At 37.9% G+C, this 16,521-nt stretch overlaps 1 protein-coding gene across 2 annotated transcripts in view; it reads right to left on the bottom strand.

The window, feature by feature from the left end:
* C8A (complement C8 alpha chain) overlaps nt 1–16,521 on the bottom strand; it is a 66,227-nt gene that overhangs the window by 39,356 nt on the left and 10,350 nt on the right. For both annotated transcript variants that reach the window (XM_014844681.3, XM_044770890.2), the window contains exon 2: nt 13,499–13,601. In XM_014844681.3, the coding sequence (XP_014700167.2) occupies nt 13,499–13,601 (103 nt within the window). The remainder of the gene's footprint in view (nt 1–13,498; nt 13,602–16,521) is intronic.

Consider the following 16,521-nt stretch of genomic DNA (forward strand, 5'->3'; position numbering starts at 1 on the left):
TTTGTCGCTGTTTCTTTGCAGCATTTCTTCTGGTCATGGCATCCCCTGTTTCCTTGTGACATAGCTCAGGGTTCAGTTGGGGCTGACTGCAACACCTAAGTCACGGGGATGTGGGAGTAAGAACCAGGCTGGCCACCCAGGACACCATGTCTGCCAATTTGCAATGACTAATTCAGGGACTGGTTCACGACTTCACCTCACGCAATCATAGTCTTCCTTGGGGATTTGCATTCGGAACTACTGGAAAAGACAGTTTCTTTTTATTGAAGTTGCTAGGAACTGCGGGCATCAAGCGGTCACCTTGCCTACTGTATTGAAAGAGCCGATCCGAGAGACAGAAAGAGAGCTGTGAAAACATTGTCTGACCCAGCTTTGACTGCCGATGAATAAATGCTTGTTGAAGGAAGGGCAGAAAGAATAAAAATGCATCCCAATCTTGGAGCTCTATGGTTTCACAATACTGCTTTCTACAGGGGGTATAGTGTCAGGCCCTAGTGCAGAAAGAGGAAGCTGAACAGTAGGCCATTCAGAGAAACACAAGAAATATGAGGTCCCATCCCTTCCTTCCAGAAGTTTAGAGTCCAGTTCAGAACATAAAATATCTAACAATACAAAACATGCTGATGGAGAACGCCATACAGAATGTCTAACAAGGGAAAGTGCGGTGCCGTATTTTTGGCTGCATCTTACCTTGGCTCAGCCCACAGACCCCTCCTTCAAGACTGTTGTAAGTAAGTAAGAAGGTTATGATTTGAGCAGCAAGAGAAATGAGTTCCTGACTTGAATCTATTTCTTACTCGCTGTGTAAAGTATCAGTGCCTAGTACTCTGTGCCTCAGTTTATCAATCTGTAAAATGAGGTGGCTGACCTAGTTGACCTCACTAATTACCATGCCTAATGATTCTTTCACCTGTATCCTCTAGATGAAAGAGCGTTGGTATGAGAATTTAGACCGAGTGGGTCCAGATCCCAGATTCACTTACCAACTGACCATGAGCGAGTCACTTACCTTTTCTGAGCCTCCGTTTTCTAATACGTAAAATAGGTGTGACGACACCTTCTCTTGAAAGGGTTTTGTGAGAACTGAATGAGAGAATGTACTAGGAAGCACCTAGTCCTGTGCCTGGCATATCGCTGGTGCTCAATAAACAGAAGTAGTTTCCACCTCATTATCCTTATCGGCGCAGCCTTTTCCAAGGCATTGCAGTGGGGCAAGTCCAGGAGTTGTGGAGCAATGCAGCTTTGCCCTCCTCTCCACTGGCCCACTTCTGTCAGCCTAACTGCTCATTAGCAAAGAGACAGAGGTAGCAAAAAGAGGTGAAGAAACCCGCCTATTCACCTGCCTCGCCTTTCAGTTGAGAACACTGATAAGAGATTTGTAAACTGCAGGAAGAGATTATAATTACTGATCAATTTGGGAAGATGAGGATATTTTAATTTTCTACCCACATCTTGCCCCACTATGAAGTAAATAAAACAGTGCTCAGCATTCCAATGTAGAGCCAAGTCTCTTCCCGACTCTTTAATAGGTTCATCAGAATTTTAAGACCTGCCGTTACCAATGTGAGGATAACAGTGATGGTAGCTACTATTTTTTGAGTGCTTACCATTGGCCAAGCACTTCACAGTCTTTATCTCTTTTAATCCTCACAAGTTTAGGTCAAGTACTCTTATGAATCCCATTTTAAGCTGGATTGGAATTCCAGTTCTGCCACTTACTGTATATGTGTCGCTAGGTAAGTTACTTAACGTCTCTGACTCTCAGTTTTATCATCTGTAAAATGAGATATATCTGAGAGTGTTGTGAAGATTAGCGATAATGCGTGTAAAGAAATCAGTATTTTGCCTGGCTCCTGGTAGGTACTCAATAATACTAATTATCGACGACATCGTTATTCTTGTGGCCAGCTGTTGGGCTACTCCAGAGGATTTTTGACTGAGTGGGAATTGGATTAGGTGACCATTAATATTACTTATTACTGTCCATATAGTTCTGAGTGAGGCATTAGAGAGTGAAGTGATCAGGCACATGGGCATTTTGGAATCAGAATGACCAAGTTTTAAATCTAGGCTCTGCCTCTTTCTTAATGGGAACTAACCAAAGGGGACAATGGTATTTATCACTTACAGTTGGCTGTGAAAGTCAAATAAGACAATTTATTTAAAGCATTAAAACAGTGCCTGGGAGGAAATAATAAAAATCAGAGCAGAAATAAATGAAGTAGAGAATTAAAAAACAATAGAAAAAAATCAATGAAACCAAAAGCTGGTTCTTTGAAAAGATACACAAAATTAACAACCTTTAGCTAGACTCACCAAGAAAAAAAGATAGAAGGCTCAGATAAATAAAATCAGAAATGAAAGAGGAGAAATTACAATGGATACATCAGAAATACAAAAGATTATAAGAGAATACTACAAAAAGCTATATGCCAACAAATTGGATAATCTAGAATAAATGGATAAATTCTTAGAATCATACAACCTTCCAAAATGAGTCAAGAAGAAATAGAGAATTTGAATAGGCCAATCACCAGTAAGGAGATCGAAACAGCAATCAAAAACCTCCCAAAAAATAAAAGTCCAGGACCAGATGGCTTCCCTGGTGAATTCTACCAAACATTCAAAGAGGACTTAATACCTATCCTTATCAAACTCTTCCAAAACATTGAAGAGGAGGGGAGGCTTCCTAACTCATTCTATGAAGCCAACGTTATCCTGATACCAAAACCAGACAAGGACAACACAGAAAAAGAAAATTCCAGGCCATTATCACTGATGAACATCGATGCAAAAATCCTCAACAAAATACTAGCAAATTGAATACAATAATACATTAAAAAAATTATACACCATGATCAAGTGGGATTTATTCCAGGGACGCAGGGATGATTCAACATCTGTAAATCAATCAACGTGATACACCACATTAACAAAATGAAGAATAAAAATCACATGATCATCCCAATAGATGCAGAAAAAGCATTTAGCAAGATTCAGCATCCATTTATGATTTAAAAAACTCTGAATAAAATAGGTACAGAAAGAATATACCTCAACATAATAAAAGCCACATGTGACAAACCCACAGCTAATATCATCCTCAATGGAGAAAAACTGAAAGCTATCCCTCTAAGAACAGGAACCGGACAATGATGCCCACTTTCACCACTCTTATTTAACATTATATTGGAAGTCCTGGCCAGAACAATCAGGCAAGAAAAAGAAATAAAAGAGATCCAAATTGGAAAAGAAAAAGTGAAACTGTCACTATTTGCAGACGACATGATTTTAGATATAGAAAACTCTAAAGAACCCACCAAAAAACTTTTAGAAATAATAACTGAATATGGTAGTTTCAGGATACAAAATCAACATACAAAACTCAGCTGCATTTCCATACACTAACAATGAAGTAGCAGAAAGAGAAATTAAGAATAAAACCCAATTTACAATTGCAGCAAAAAGAATAAAATACCTAAGAATAAACTTAACCAAAGAAGTGAAAGATCTGTGCACTGAAATCTATAAAACATTGTTGAAAGCAATAGAAGAAGATATAAAGAAATGGAAAGATATTCCACGCCCTTGGATCAGAAGAATTAACATAGCTAAAATGTCCATACTTCCTAAAGCAATCTACAGATTGAATGCAATCCCTATCAAAATTCCAACAACGTTTTTCACATAAATAGAAAAAGAATCCTAAAATTTATATGGAACAACAAAAGACCCCAAATAGCCAAAGGAACCCTGAGAAAACAGAACAAAGCTGGAGATATCACACTCCCTGATTTCAAAATATACTACAAAGCTATAGTGACCAAAACAGCATGGTACTGGCACAAAAACAGACACACAGATTCATGGAACAGAACTGAGAGCCCAGAAACAAACCCACACATCTATGGACAGCTAATATTTGACAAGGGAGCCAAGAGCATACAATGGAGAAAGGAATGTCTCTTCAATAAATGGTGTTGGGAAAAGTGGACAGCCACATGCAAAAGAATGAAAGTATCTTGCACCGTACACAAAAATTTACTCAAAATGGATTAAAGACTTGAATATAAGACCTGAAACTATGAAACTTCTAGAAGAAAACATAGTACGCTCTTTGACATCAGTCTTAGCAGCATGTTTTCAAGTATTATGTCTGACTGGGCAAGGGAAACAATAATGAAAATAAACAAATGGGACTACATCAAGCTAAAAATCTTCTGCACAGCAAAGGAAACCACCAACAAGACGAAAAGACAACCTAACAATTGGGAGAAGACATTTGCAAACCATATAGTTGATAAGGGGTTAATATCCAAAATACATAAAGAACTCAGACATCTCAACAACAAAAACATCTAACAACCCAATTAAAAAATGGGCAAAAGATCTGAGCAGACATTTCTCCAAAGAAGATACATGGATGGCCAACAGGCATATGAAAGGATGTTCAACATCACTAACTATCAGGGAAATGCAAATCAAAACTACAATGAGATATCGCTTTGCTCCCATCAGAATGGCTATAATTAACAAGATAGGAAATAACAAGTGTTGGAGAGGATGTGGAGAGAAGGGAACTCTCATTCACTGCTGGTGGGAGTGCAAACTGGTGCAGCCACTGTGGAAAACAGTATGCAGTTTCCTCAGAAAATTAAGAATAGAACTACCATAGGATCCAGCTATTCCACTGCTGGGTACCTATCCAAAGAACATGAAAACACAAATGCCTAAAGATATATGCACCCCTACGTTCATCACAGTATTATTCACAATAGCCAAGACTCGGAAGCAACCTAGGTGCCCATCAAAGGATGAATGGATAAAGAAGATGTGGTATATATACACAATGGAATACTACTCAGCCATAAGAAATGATTAAATCTGGCCATTTGTGACAACATGGATGGACCTCGAGGGTATTATGCAAAGCAATATAAGTCAGAGGAAGAAAGTCAAATACTGTATAATCTCAGTCATAAGTAGAAGATAAAAACAACAATAAACAGAGACTGAGATTGGATTGCTGGTTACCAGAGGGGAAGGGGGGAGGAGGAAGGGTGGGTGAAAGGGGTGATCAGGCACATGCGTGTGGTGATGGATGGTAAGCAGTCTTTGGATGGTGAACGTGACGTAACCTACACAGAAATCAAAACACAATGATGTACACCTGAAATTTATATAATGTTATGAACCAATGTTACTGCAATAAAAATAAATAAATAAAACAGTGCCTGGTATATAGAAATTATTTAATAAATGGTAACTAGTAATGCCATTATCATCCTTCCTGTGGTTTCTGTACGGTCACGTGCCACTTAATGATGGTGATACATTCTGATAAATGTGCCATTAGGTGTTTTCGGCATTGTGTGAACATCATGAGTGTACTTACACAAACCTAGATGATGTAGCCTACTGCACGCCTAGGCTCTATGGTACTGATCCTAAGAGGCCACTGTCATGTATGCGGTCCATCGTTGACTGAAGTATTGTTATGTGACACATGACTGCACTTGGAATGATGGTGCAGCCATGGGGTTTGTTCCCTCCAGCTCCCTATTTTCTAGGTTGTTATCAAATAGAGAAGACACTGTGTTGCAGAAAGATTGGTGCAGACACGCCCTTAGGGACTCCTCTGTCTCTTGCTTGTGGTTGGTATCATTAAGACATAATTTTATTTCTAGCTAGCAGATAATGTGTCTGTCCCAAAATGCACATCTTTGTTTGGATAATTTTGAGAGGAAGAAACATATTAATAAAAAGAAACTAGGGTGGTCTTTCATTTAAGTAATTAACAGAATTTAATTACTTTAAGGATTACTTTAAAGACCTTTTTTGAGTCATTGAGGAAATACTTCAATTCTGATTTAAACTGTAAGTCATTCACCTGTGCTGTCTGCTATAGAAACTGCAACACATGAGAAAAATGTAGTCTAGGATGTATGATAGGTTGAGTAACGGCCATGCAAAGAAATCAAGTCCTAATCCTTGAAAGTTATAAGTGTTACCTTATTTGGAAAAGGGTCTTTGCAGATATGATTAAAGTTTTTGAGATGAGATTACTCCGGATTATCCAGGTGGGCCCTAAGTGCCATCACAGTGTCCTTGTAAGAAGGTAGAGGGGGATTTAGCACAGACACACAAAGGAGACTCAGAGAACAGGAGGAGGCCATGTGGCCACAGAGGCAGAGATTCCAGTGATGCGGCCACAAGTCAGGGATTGTCAACAGCCACCGGAAGCCGGAAGGGGCCTAGAACAGACTCTCCCCTGGAGCCTCCAGAGGGAGCGTGGCCCTGCCAGCACCTTGCTCTCAGACTTCTGGCCCCCAGCGCTGTGAGAGGGTAAATCTCTGCTGTTTTAAGCTAGTCGGTTGGTGGCAATTTGTTACAGCAGACTCAGAGAGCTAGTACAGATATCAGAGGAAAAGGAGGTTTTGGTGGCAGATATTCTTAAACAGGCGTAGTCTAGGATTTCTTGGCATATCTCAGAGATAGGAGAGGTAAATAACCAATTTCAGGCTTTGAAGTTGAATAAACTAGGCCCAAACTGCGTTTCCATCTGTGATGATTTAGAGCTCTGTGTGACTTGGAACAACTTATCAAACGTGCACAGGGTCGCTCCACACCTGACTGAGGAGTGGGTCTGCAGGCAGGAGGACATCAGGCGACTCTGCAAGAGCTCAGGTGAGAGAAGAGATGGGTTTGAGTCAAGGCGTGGGAGTGGGATTGGAGAGGAGGACACAGATAGAAATAATAAAAACAGCTAATACTTATTCAACACTTGCTCTGTGCCAGATGCTATGAAAAGCACTTTGCATGCATTACTCATTTAATACTCACAAAAGCTCTAGGATGTAAGTACTATTACTACTCCCGTTTATAGATAAGGAATCAGAGCACGGACAAGATAAAAAATATGCCCAAAGTAACACAGCAAATAAGATGCAAAGCCAGGACCTAAAGTACAGAATTGGGGCTTAAACACTTAGACTTGACAGTAATGTGCCAATAGACAAGGTTCGGGCAGCAGTGTACCAAGTGGGGCAGGTGGGACGCTGGATGCATCCCATCCTGATCCATCCAATATAGGAATGTGTCATCAGAAGAGATTTTTAAACAATAATAAACCAGAGGTTAGTCTGATTTTTACCACCACAAGCCAGTGATTGTGAAAAATGTCAGAATTTTAATTTTGTTTATTTATTTACTTATTTTCATTGAAGTATAGTTGACATACCGTATTATGTTAGTTTCAGATGTACAACATAGTGACTTGATATTTATATACAATATGAAATGATCACCATGGTTTAAACCTAGTAAGCATCTGTCAATGCAAAGTTATTACAATATTATTGACTATGTTCCCTATGCTCTACATTGCATCCCCATGACTGACTTGTTTTATAATGTACCTCTTAATTCTCTTCATCTATTTTGCCTGTCCCCCGCCATCTTCCCCTCTGGCAACCACCAGTTTATTCTCTGTATGTCTGAGTTTGGTTCTGTTTTGTCTTGTTTGTTCGTTTTGGTTTTTAGGTTCCACATATGAGTGAAATCGTACAATATTTGTCTCTGTCTGACTTATTTCACTTAGCATAATACCCTCTAGGTCCATCCATGTTGTTGCGAATGGCAAGATTTCTTTTTTTTTTGTAGCTGACTAATATTCCATTGTATATATGTCCCATATCTTCTTTATCCATTCCTCTATCAATGGACACTTAGGTTGCTTCCATATCTTGGCTACTGTAAATAATGCTGCAATGAACATAGGGGTGCATATATCTTTTCAAAATAGTGTTTTAGGGTTTTTTTGGTATAAATACCCAGAAGTGGAATTGCTGGATCATATGGTAGTTCTATTTTTAATTTTCATGTGTGTGTGTGTGAGAAAGATTGGCCCTGAGCTAACATCTGTTCCCAATATTCCTCCTTTTGCTTGAGGAAAACTGGCCCTGAGCTAACATCTGTGCCAATCTTCCTCCATTTTTATATGTGGGATGCTGCCACAGTATGGCTTGATGAGCAGTGTGTGGGTCCATGTCCAGGATCTGAACCCGTGAACCCTGGAGCACACAAATCCAACCACTACACCACGAAGCTGACCCCTGTATTTTTAATTTTTAAGGAGATTCCATACTGTTTTCCACAGTCACTGTGCCAATTTACATTCCCACCAACAGTGCACAAGGGCTCCCTTTTCTCCACATCCTCGCCAACACTTGTTATTTGCTGTCTTTTTGATAACAGCCATTCTAACAGGTGTGAGATGATAGCTCATTGTGATTCTGATTTGCTTTTCCCTGGTGATTAGTCATGTTGAGCTTCTTTTCAGGAACTTGTTGGCCATATGTATATATTCTTTGGAAAAATGTCTATTCAGGTCACCTGCTCATTTTTTAATCAAACGTTTGGTTTTTTAATATTGAGTTGTATGAGCTCTTTATATATTTTGGATATTAACCCCTTACCAGATATATAATTTGTGAGCATCTTCTCCCATTAGGTAGGTTGTCTTTTCATTTTGTGGATGGTTTCCTTTGCTGTGCAAAAGCTTTTTAGTTTGATGTAGTCCCATTTGTTTATTTTTGCTTTTTTTGCCCTTGACTGAGGAGATAGATCCAAAAAGAATATTGCCAAGAATGATGCCAAAGAATTTGCTGCCTATGTCATCTAGGTGTTTTATGATTTCAGGTCTTATATTTAAGTCTTTAATCCATTTTGAGTTTATTTTTGTATATGGTATAAGAAAGTGGTCTAGTTTCATTCTTTTGCATGTAGCTGTCCAATTTTCCCAACATCATTTTTTGAAGAGATTGTCTTTTCCCCATTGCATATTCTTGCTTCTTTTGTTGTATATTACTTGACCATATAAGTGTGGGTTTATTTCTGAGCTCTCTATGCTGTTCCATTGATCTATGTGTCTGTTTTTGTGCCAGTACCATACTGTATCGATTACTATAGCTTTGTAGTATAGTTTGAAATCAGGGACCGTGCTGCCTCCATCTTTGTTCTTCTTTCTCAAGATTGCTTTGGCTATTCAGGGTCTTTTGTGGTTCCATGCAAATTTTAAGATTTTTGTTCTAGTTCTGTAAAAACTGCCATTGGTATTTTGATAAGGATGGCATTGAATCTCTAGATTGCTTTGGGTAGTATGAACATTTTAACAATATTAATTCTTCCAATTCATAAGCATGGAATATCTTTCCATTTATTTGTGTCAGCTTCAATTTCTTTCATTAACATCTTATCGTTGTCAGAATGCAGGTCTTTCACCTCCTTGGTTAAATTTAATCCTAGGTATTTTATTCTTTTTGATGTAATTGTAAATAGGATTGTTTTCTTAATTCGTCTTACTGATAGCTCGTTATTAGTGTAAAGAAACACAAGAGATTTCTGTATATGATTTTGTACCCTGCAACTTTACTGAATTCATTTATTAGTTCTAATAGTTTTTTGGTGTTTGGGGGGTTTTCTATACACGGTATCATGTCATCTACAAATAGTGACAGTTTTACTTCTTCCTTTCCAATTTGGATGCCTTTTATTTCTTTATTTCTTTTCTTGTCTGATTGCTGTCTAGGACTTCCAATACTATGTGGAATAAAAGTGGTGAGAGTGAACATCCTTGTCTCATTCCTAATCTTAGAAAAGCTTTCAGCTTTTCACAGTTGAACATGAAGTTAGCTCTGGGCTTATCATATATGGCCTTTATTATGTTGGGGTATATTCCCTCTCTACCCACTTTGTTGAGAGTTTTTATCACAAATGGATGTTGAATTTTGTCAGATGTTTTCTCTGCATCTATTGAGATGATCATATGATTTTTATTCTTCATTTTGTTAATGTGGGGTGTCACATTGATTGATTTGTGGATGTTGAACCATCCTTCCACCGCTGGAATAAATCCCACTTGATCATGGTGTATGATCCTTTTAATGTATTGTTCAATTTGGTTTGCTAAGTTTTGTTGAGGATTTTTACATTTATATTCATCAGGGATATTGGCCTGTAATTTCTTTTTTGTAGTGTCTGTCTGGTTTTGGTACCAGGATAATGTTGGCCTTATAGAATGAGTTTGGAAGTTTTCCTTCCTCTTCAATTATCTGGAATAGTTTGAGAAGGATAGGTATGACCTCTCTTTTATTTATTTATTTTTTAATTTAATTTTTTTTTGAGGAAGATTAGCCCTGAGCTAACAACCACTGCCAATCCTTCTCTTTTTGCTGAGAAAGAGAGGCCCAGAGCTAACATCTGTGCCCATCTTCCTCTATTTTATATGTGGGATGCCTACCAAAACATGGCTCAATAAGTGGTGCCTAGGTCCGTGTCCAGGATCTGAACAAGTAAACCCTGGACCGCCAAAGCAGAGCATGTGAACTTAACCACTATGCCACTGGACCACCCCAACACTCCCTTAAATGTTTGGTAGAATTTCCCTATAAAGCCAACTGTCCTGGACTTTTGTTTGTTGTGAGTTCTTTGACTACTGATTCAATTTCATTACTAGTAATTTATCTGTTCAGATTTTCTATTTCTTCTTGATTCAGTCTTGGCAGATTGTATATTTCTAGGAATTTATCCATTTCCTCTAGGTTGTCAAATTTGTTGGCATATAATTGTTCATGATAATTTCTTATGATCTTTTGCATTTTTGTGGTGTCAGTTGTAACTTCTCTTTCATTTCTGATTTTATTTGTTTGGGCCCTCTGCTAAAGATTTATCAATTTTTTCTTTTCAAAGAACCAGCTCTTGGTTTCATTGATCTTTTCTACTTTTATTTTTTTTTAGTCTCTATTTCATTTATTTCCACTCTGGTCTTTATTATTTCTTCCTTCCACTAACTTTGGGCTTTGTTTGCTCTTATTTTTCTAGTTCTTTTAGGTGTAAGGTTAAAGTGTTTATTTGAGATTTTTCTTGTTGCTTAAGGTAGGCCTGTATTGCTATGAACTTTCCTCTTGGAACTGCTTTTCCTGCATCCCATAGATTTTGAAACATTGGGTCTCCATTTTCATTTATCTCAAGGTATTTTTTTTATTTCCTCTTTGATTTATTCATTGACCCATTGGCTGTTTAGTAGCATGTTGTTTAGCTTCCCTGTGTTCCTGTTTTTTCCAGTTTTCTTCTTGTAATTGATTTCTAATTTCATACCTTTGAGATCATAAAAGATGTTTGATATGACTTTAATCTTCTTAAATTTATTGAGACTTGTTTTGTGGCCTAATATGTGATCTATCCTGGAGAATGTTCCATGTGCACTTGAAAAGAACGTGTATTCTGCTATTTTCAATAGAAGGCTCTGTGTATAACTATTAAGTCCATCTGGTCTAATGTGTCATTTAAGGCCAATGTTTTCTTATTTTCTGTCTGGATGATCTATCCATTGATGTAAGTGTGATTTTTAAGTCCCCTGCTATTATTATATTACTGTCAATTTCTCCCTTTACATCTGTTAATATTTGCTTTATGTATTTAGGTTTTCCTATGTTGGGTGCATAGACAATTATAAGTGTTATATCCTTTTTTTGGAATTACTCCTTTATCATTAGGTAATCCCTTTGTCACTTATTATAGTCTTTGTTTTAAAGTCTATTTTGTCTGATTAAAGTATTGCTACCTTCCCTTTCTCATTTCCATTTACATGGAATATCTTTTTCCATCCCTTTTCTTTCAGTGTGTGTATGTTTAGATCTGAAGTGAGTCTCCTGTAGGCAGCATATGTATGGGTCTTGTTTTTGGTTTTTTTTTATCCATTCAGCCACTCTATGTCTTTTTTAAAAATTTATTTTATTGAGGCCACGTAGTTTATAACATTTTGTAAATTTCAGGTGTACATCATTATATTTCAGCTTCTGTATAGACTGCATGATGTTCACCACCAAAAGTCTAGTTTCCACTCATCACCATACATATATACCCATTTACTCCTTTTGCCCTCCTCCAACTCCCTCCCTGTTTTGATTGGAGCATTTAGTCCATTTACATTTAAAGTAATTATTGATAGGTATGTACTTATTGAAACTTGGCTAATGTTTTCTGGTTGTTTTTGCAGTTCTTTTCTCCTCCTTTCTTGTTCTCTTGCTCTCATCCCTTGTGACTTGATGGTTTTCTTTAGTGTTATATTTGTATTTCTTTCTCTTTGTTTCTTATGTATCTGTTATAAGTTTTTGTTTTGCAGTTATCATGACATTCAAATATAACAACCTATGTATATAGCATCATTTTAAGATGATGCTGGCTTAAGTTCCAGCACATTCTAAAAGCACTACATTTTTACTCCTGCTCCCATACATTTTATTTTTGATGTCATATTTCACATTTTAAAAATCTGTTGTATCCTTTAACTACTAATTGTAGACATAGATGATTTTACTACTTTTGTCTTTTAACCTTCCTACTAGCTATATAGGTGGTTGATCCATTACCTTTACTATACGTTTGCCTTTACCAATGAGATTTTTTCTTTCATAATTTTCTTATTTCTGTTTAAAGAAGTCTGTTTAACATTTCTTGTAAGGCTAGTTTACTGCTGATGAACTCCTTTCGCTTTTGTTTGTCTGGGAAACGCTATATCTCTCCTTCAATTCTGCAGGATAACCTTGCAGGATAGAGTATTCTCGGTTGTAAGTTTTTTCCTGTAAGTACTTTGAATATATCATGCACTCGCTCCTGGTCTGTAAAGTTTCTGCTGAAAAATCAAATGATAGTCTTATGGTGGTTCCCTTGTATGTAGCTAGTTACTTTTCTCCTGCTGTTTTAAGATTCTCTCTTTATCTTTAACTTTTGATATTTTAATTATAATGTGTCTTGGTGTGAGTCTCTTTGAGTTCATCTTATTTTGGACTCTCTGTGCTTCCTGGACTTGGATGTCTGTTTCCTTCAAAGTCAGAATTTTAATACTCTTCTCTGCCAGGACATAGTTAAGGAATGCTCCCAAAATCTCCTTTGCCTTGGTATGCCACTGAGTTTAGTGATGATTTTGGACCATTCAAGACCATTTAAACAGGCAAGACAGACACATGTCTGTTCATCGGATGTGTCAGCCTTTTCAATCCGTAAAAGTAGAATCCTCAGGAACACCCTCTGTTGTATGCTCTGGTTTATCTCAGCTCCCCATAGGTCATGGACAGCTTGGCATTTTGTTACCAAGCCATTATTCGCTCCAGATGATCCTCTTTAGAAGGCAATTGATTGGCCAGAACCCAGAGAGGCCATTGGGGATCCAGTGTGCTCCTGTCCAAATGACCACTTTTCTACATATAAGCTGTGACATACAGTTTTTGCAGCCTTACCCAATAATACCTTACAAACAAAATCAAAAGAGGCAGAAAAAGTTCCACCATTCATGTGTTCATGGCTTCTGAATACCTATTTCTAGGCCCAGTTTCTCCCCAGACCTCCAGATTCATAGACCCAATCATTCATCTCCATTTGAATACCTAATGTATAATTAAAACATTAAAGTCCCCAAAACTAGTCATAAATGTCTTACCTTTTTTTGCTGACATGGAAAGCAATCTGTCCACTCTGACCAGTTGCTCAGCTGGCAGGCAACTGCTGTGGCAGCGGAACTGTGAGCAGCCCGACTTACTCTCCTAAAAAGAGGAAAGACCCCTGCTTCAATTGTTTAAATTTTTATTATGGTAATTTTTACTTTGTTATTATAAATTCAAAAAGGTCTTTTAACATGAAAGTATCTTAATAATATGAAAACAGATGCTGAATTTTTTCCTAGTTTTACTGAGGTATAAGTGACAACTAAAAATTGTATATATTTAAGGTATACAATGTGATGGTTTGAAATACATATACATTGCGAAATGATGACCACAATCAAACTAATTAATACATCCATCACCTCCCATAGTTATCCTTTTTCTTTTCTTTGGTGTGGTGAGAACACTTAAGCTCTACTATCTTAGCAAATTTCAAGTATACACTAGAGCATTATTAACTACAGTCACTATGCTATACATTAAATCCCCAGAACTTATTCATCTGGTAACTGAAAGTTTGTACCCTTTGAGCAAACTCTCCCCATGTTCCCTACTCCCCAGCCCTTGTAACTGCTATTCAACTGTCTGGTTCTGCAAGGTCAACTTTTTTAGATTCCACATGTCAGTGAGATCATGCTGTATTCTATTTCCCATAGTGCTTATTACACTTAGTATAATGTCCTCCAGGTTCTCCAGGTTGTTGCAAGTGGCAGGATTGCCTTCTTTTTTATGGCTGAACAGATGCTGAATTTTTTAATTTGTAAAGTTTGCCCATTGATTTGGGCATCTGGGTACCTGTAGCAGCAGAACTCGAGGCAATATGTTCCCTTAACTTTCCAGTTATGGGGAGGTGGGAGTGGGGACGGTGCAGGGAGAGGAGGGGAATGTCAACAGATGCACAGGTATTCGCACTCAGAAGGTTTGGCTGTGAGGGTGCTTCCAACACTTGAAAGATTTCATCTTCCTTCTTAAGAATTCCACATGCTGTTTTTAAAACAAAAGATGTGTGGCCTATGGCCTTGCCTTTTTCTCCAATTATTTTTACTGTGGTAAAATGCATATAACATAAAATTTACTATCTTAACCATTTTTAAGTGTACAGTTCAGTAGCACTAAGTACATTCATGGCATTGTGCAACCATCACTACCATCCATCGCCAGAACTCTTTTCATCTCCCTGTGTCAATTTTCAGATGCAGAATTTAAGCAAAGGAAAAAGCTGTGCGTGTTTTTCCTTCCAGTCAATCGCAGTTTTAAGAAATGAAGAATGAAAATTTGTTGTGCTCCTACTGTATCTGGTATGATGCTGGAGGGCTTATATAAATTCTCTCTTTCAATCCTGTATCAAGCCTATGTGGATCAAATTATTCTAATTGTAGAGAGACAAGTATTGAGGAGGGCTAATGTTTTTGAAGAGTTTGAGCAGCAGAAAGCAAGTGGTTAAGAACCTGGGGTCTGGGGCGAGAGAACTGAGTTTGAATCTTAGCCACCTGACTTTGAAAACTTGAGCAAGTTGCTTAACATCTCTGAGCTACAGCATTCCCATCTGTAAAACTATGTTAAAAATAACAGTGCCTAATAGGGTTATTGAAAGCACATTAAAATGCTTGTGAAGTGTTTATTAAAGATTGGCTTTTATTTTTCCATGCTAGGACATTACATGGATTATCTCATCTAATCTCTGTAATGATTGTAGGAGGTAAATATTATTAGCCCTATTCTATATATAAGATAGTTAAGGTTCCTAAAAGCTAAGTCGTCCCTGAAGTCATAGCCCAGGAAGGACAGGCAGAATTTGAACTGGTTGTTTTGATGACAAAGCTCATTTCCTGTTCCTCACCACGCTGTTGCCTCCTCTTTTTACAAACCAGCCAACAGAAATGAGAGCGTGAGACCCCTGCCTGGGGTAACACAGGTAGAAGGTAGCAACTGGTCTGCTCTAACGTTGTGTTCTATTACCCCATGCTGCCTCCCCAGAGGTTACAAAGTTTTCCCAAGTGGCTCAGCACTCAGGGCGACGGGGTCCAGCCACCAGCTCGCCTGGCTCCAAGCCTGAGCCTCTTTCCACAGCGCCATTGCTGCTGTGGAGGCTTCACAGCCCGGTCAGCCCACTAGGCAAAGGTGCAAGGTTGTCTGTCACCACCAGGATTGTCACAACCTCCGAGAGCCAGGCAGCCTCTGCTGTGACGAATGGCACAATTACCTCCCTAGTGTAGGAGAAAAAGTGCTTCAAATTCCTGCTAATTCTGCTGTGAGCTGCTACTCATGATGAATGATGGCGCTTAGGCTGAATCCCTAGACAAAGAGCCACGGGATCGTCAGCAAAGTGATGTTCATCTTTAACACTGATTCTCAAACTCTGGTCCCAGGCCCCTTCTACATTCTAGTATATCACTGAGGACTCCAAAGAGCTTTTTTAAGTGGGCTAGATCTATAGATATTCACAAAATTCAAAATCAAAACTGAGAAATTTTTAAAATACGTATTTATTTAAAATTGCAATAACAAACACATTACATGTTACCATAAACAACACAATTTTACCTAAAAATACATTTCCAAGAAAAATAATTAGTGAAAAGAGCATCATTGTTTTACATTTTTGCAAATCTCTTTAATGTCTGGATTAGTACAAAGCAGCTAGGTCCTCATTTCTGCTTTTTTATTCCGTCTGTTGCGTTATGTTGTCTTGGTTGAAGTCTGTGAAGAAACTCCAGCCTCATACAGTTATGTAGTTGAAAAAGTTATATAGTTGAGGGGTGTTTTAGTAGTTGAAAAAGTCATGTAGCTGAGGAGTGCTTTAATGATCCCTTCAGATAATGGCGGATGACCTTCTTTGATACTATGCCAAAACTTGACAAGTGGGAATTTCTTAAATGTTAGTTGCAATGTGGAATCTGAAAGCATATCAATGAATTTTTTTGTATACTGCTACATTGAAACCATTTGTCAGTATACACTTTGAATGGATCTCATACCCATACATGATTTTTGTAACATCAGGCATTGGAAATATGGA

The sequence above is a fragment of the Equus asinus genome, chromosome 5 (genome assembly GCF_041296235.1).
Source record: "Equus asinus isolate D_3611 breed Donkey chromosome 5, EquAss-T2T_v2, whole genome shotgun sequence".
In the NCBI taxonomy this organism is placed as follows: Eukaryota; Metazoa; Chordata; class Mammalia; order Perissodactyla; family Equidae; genus Equus; species Equus asinus.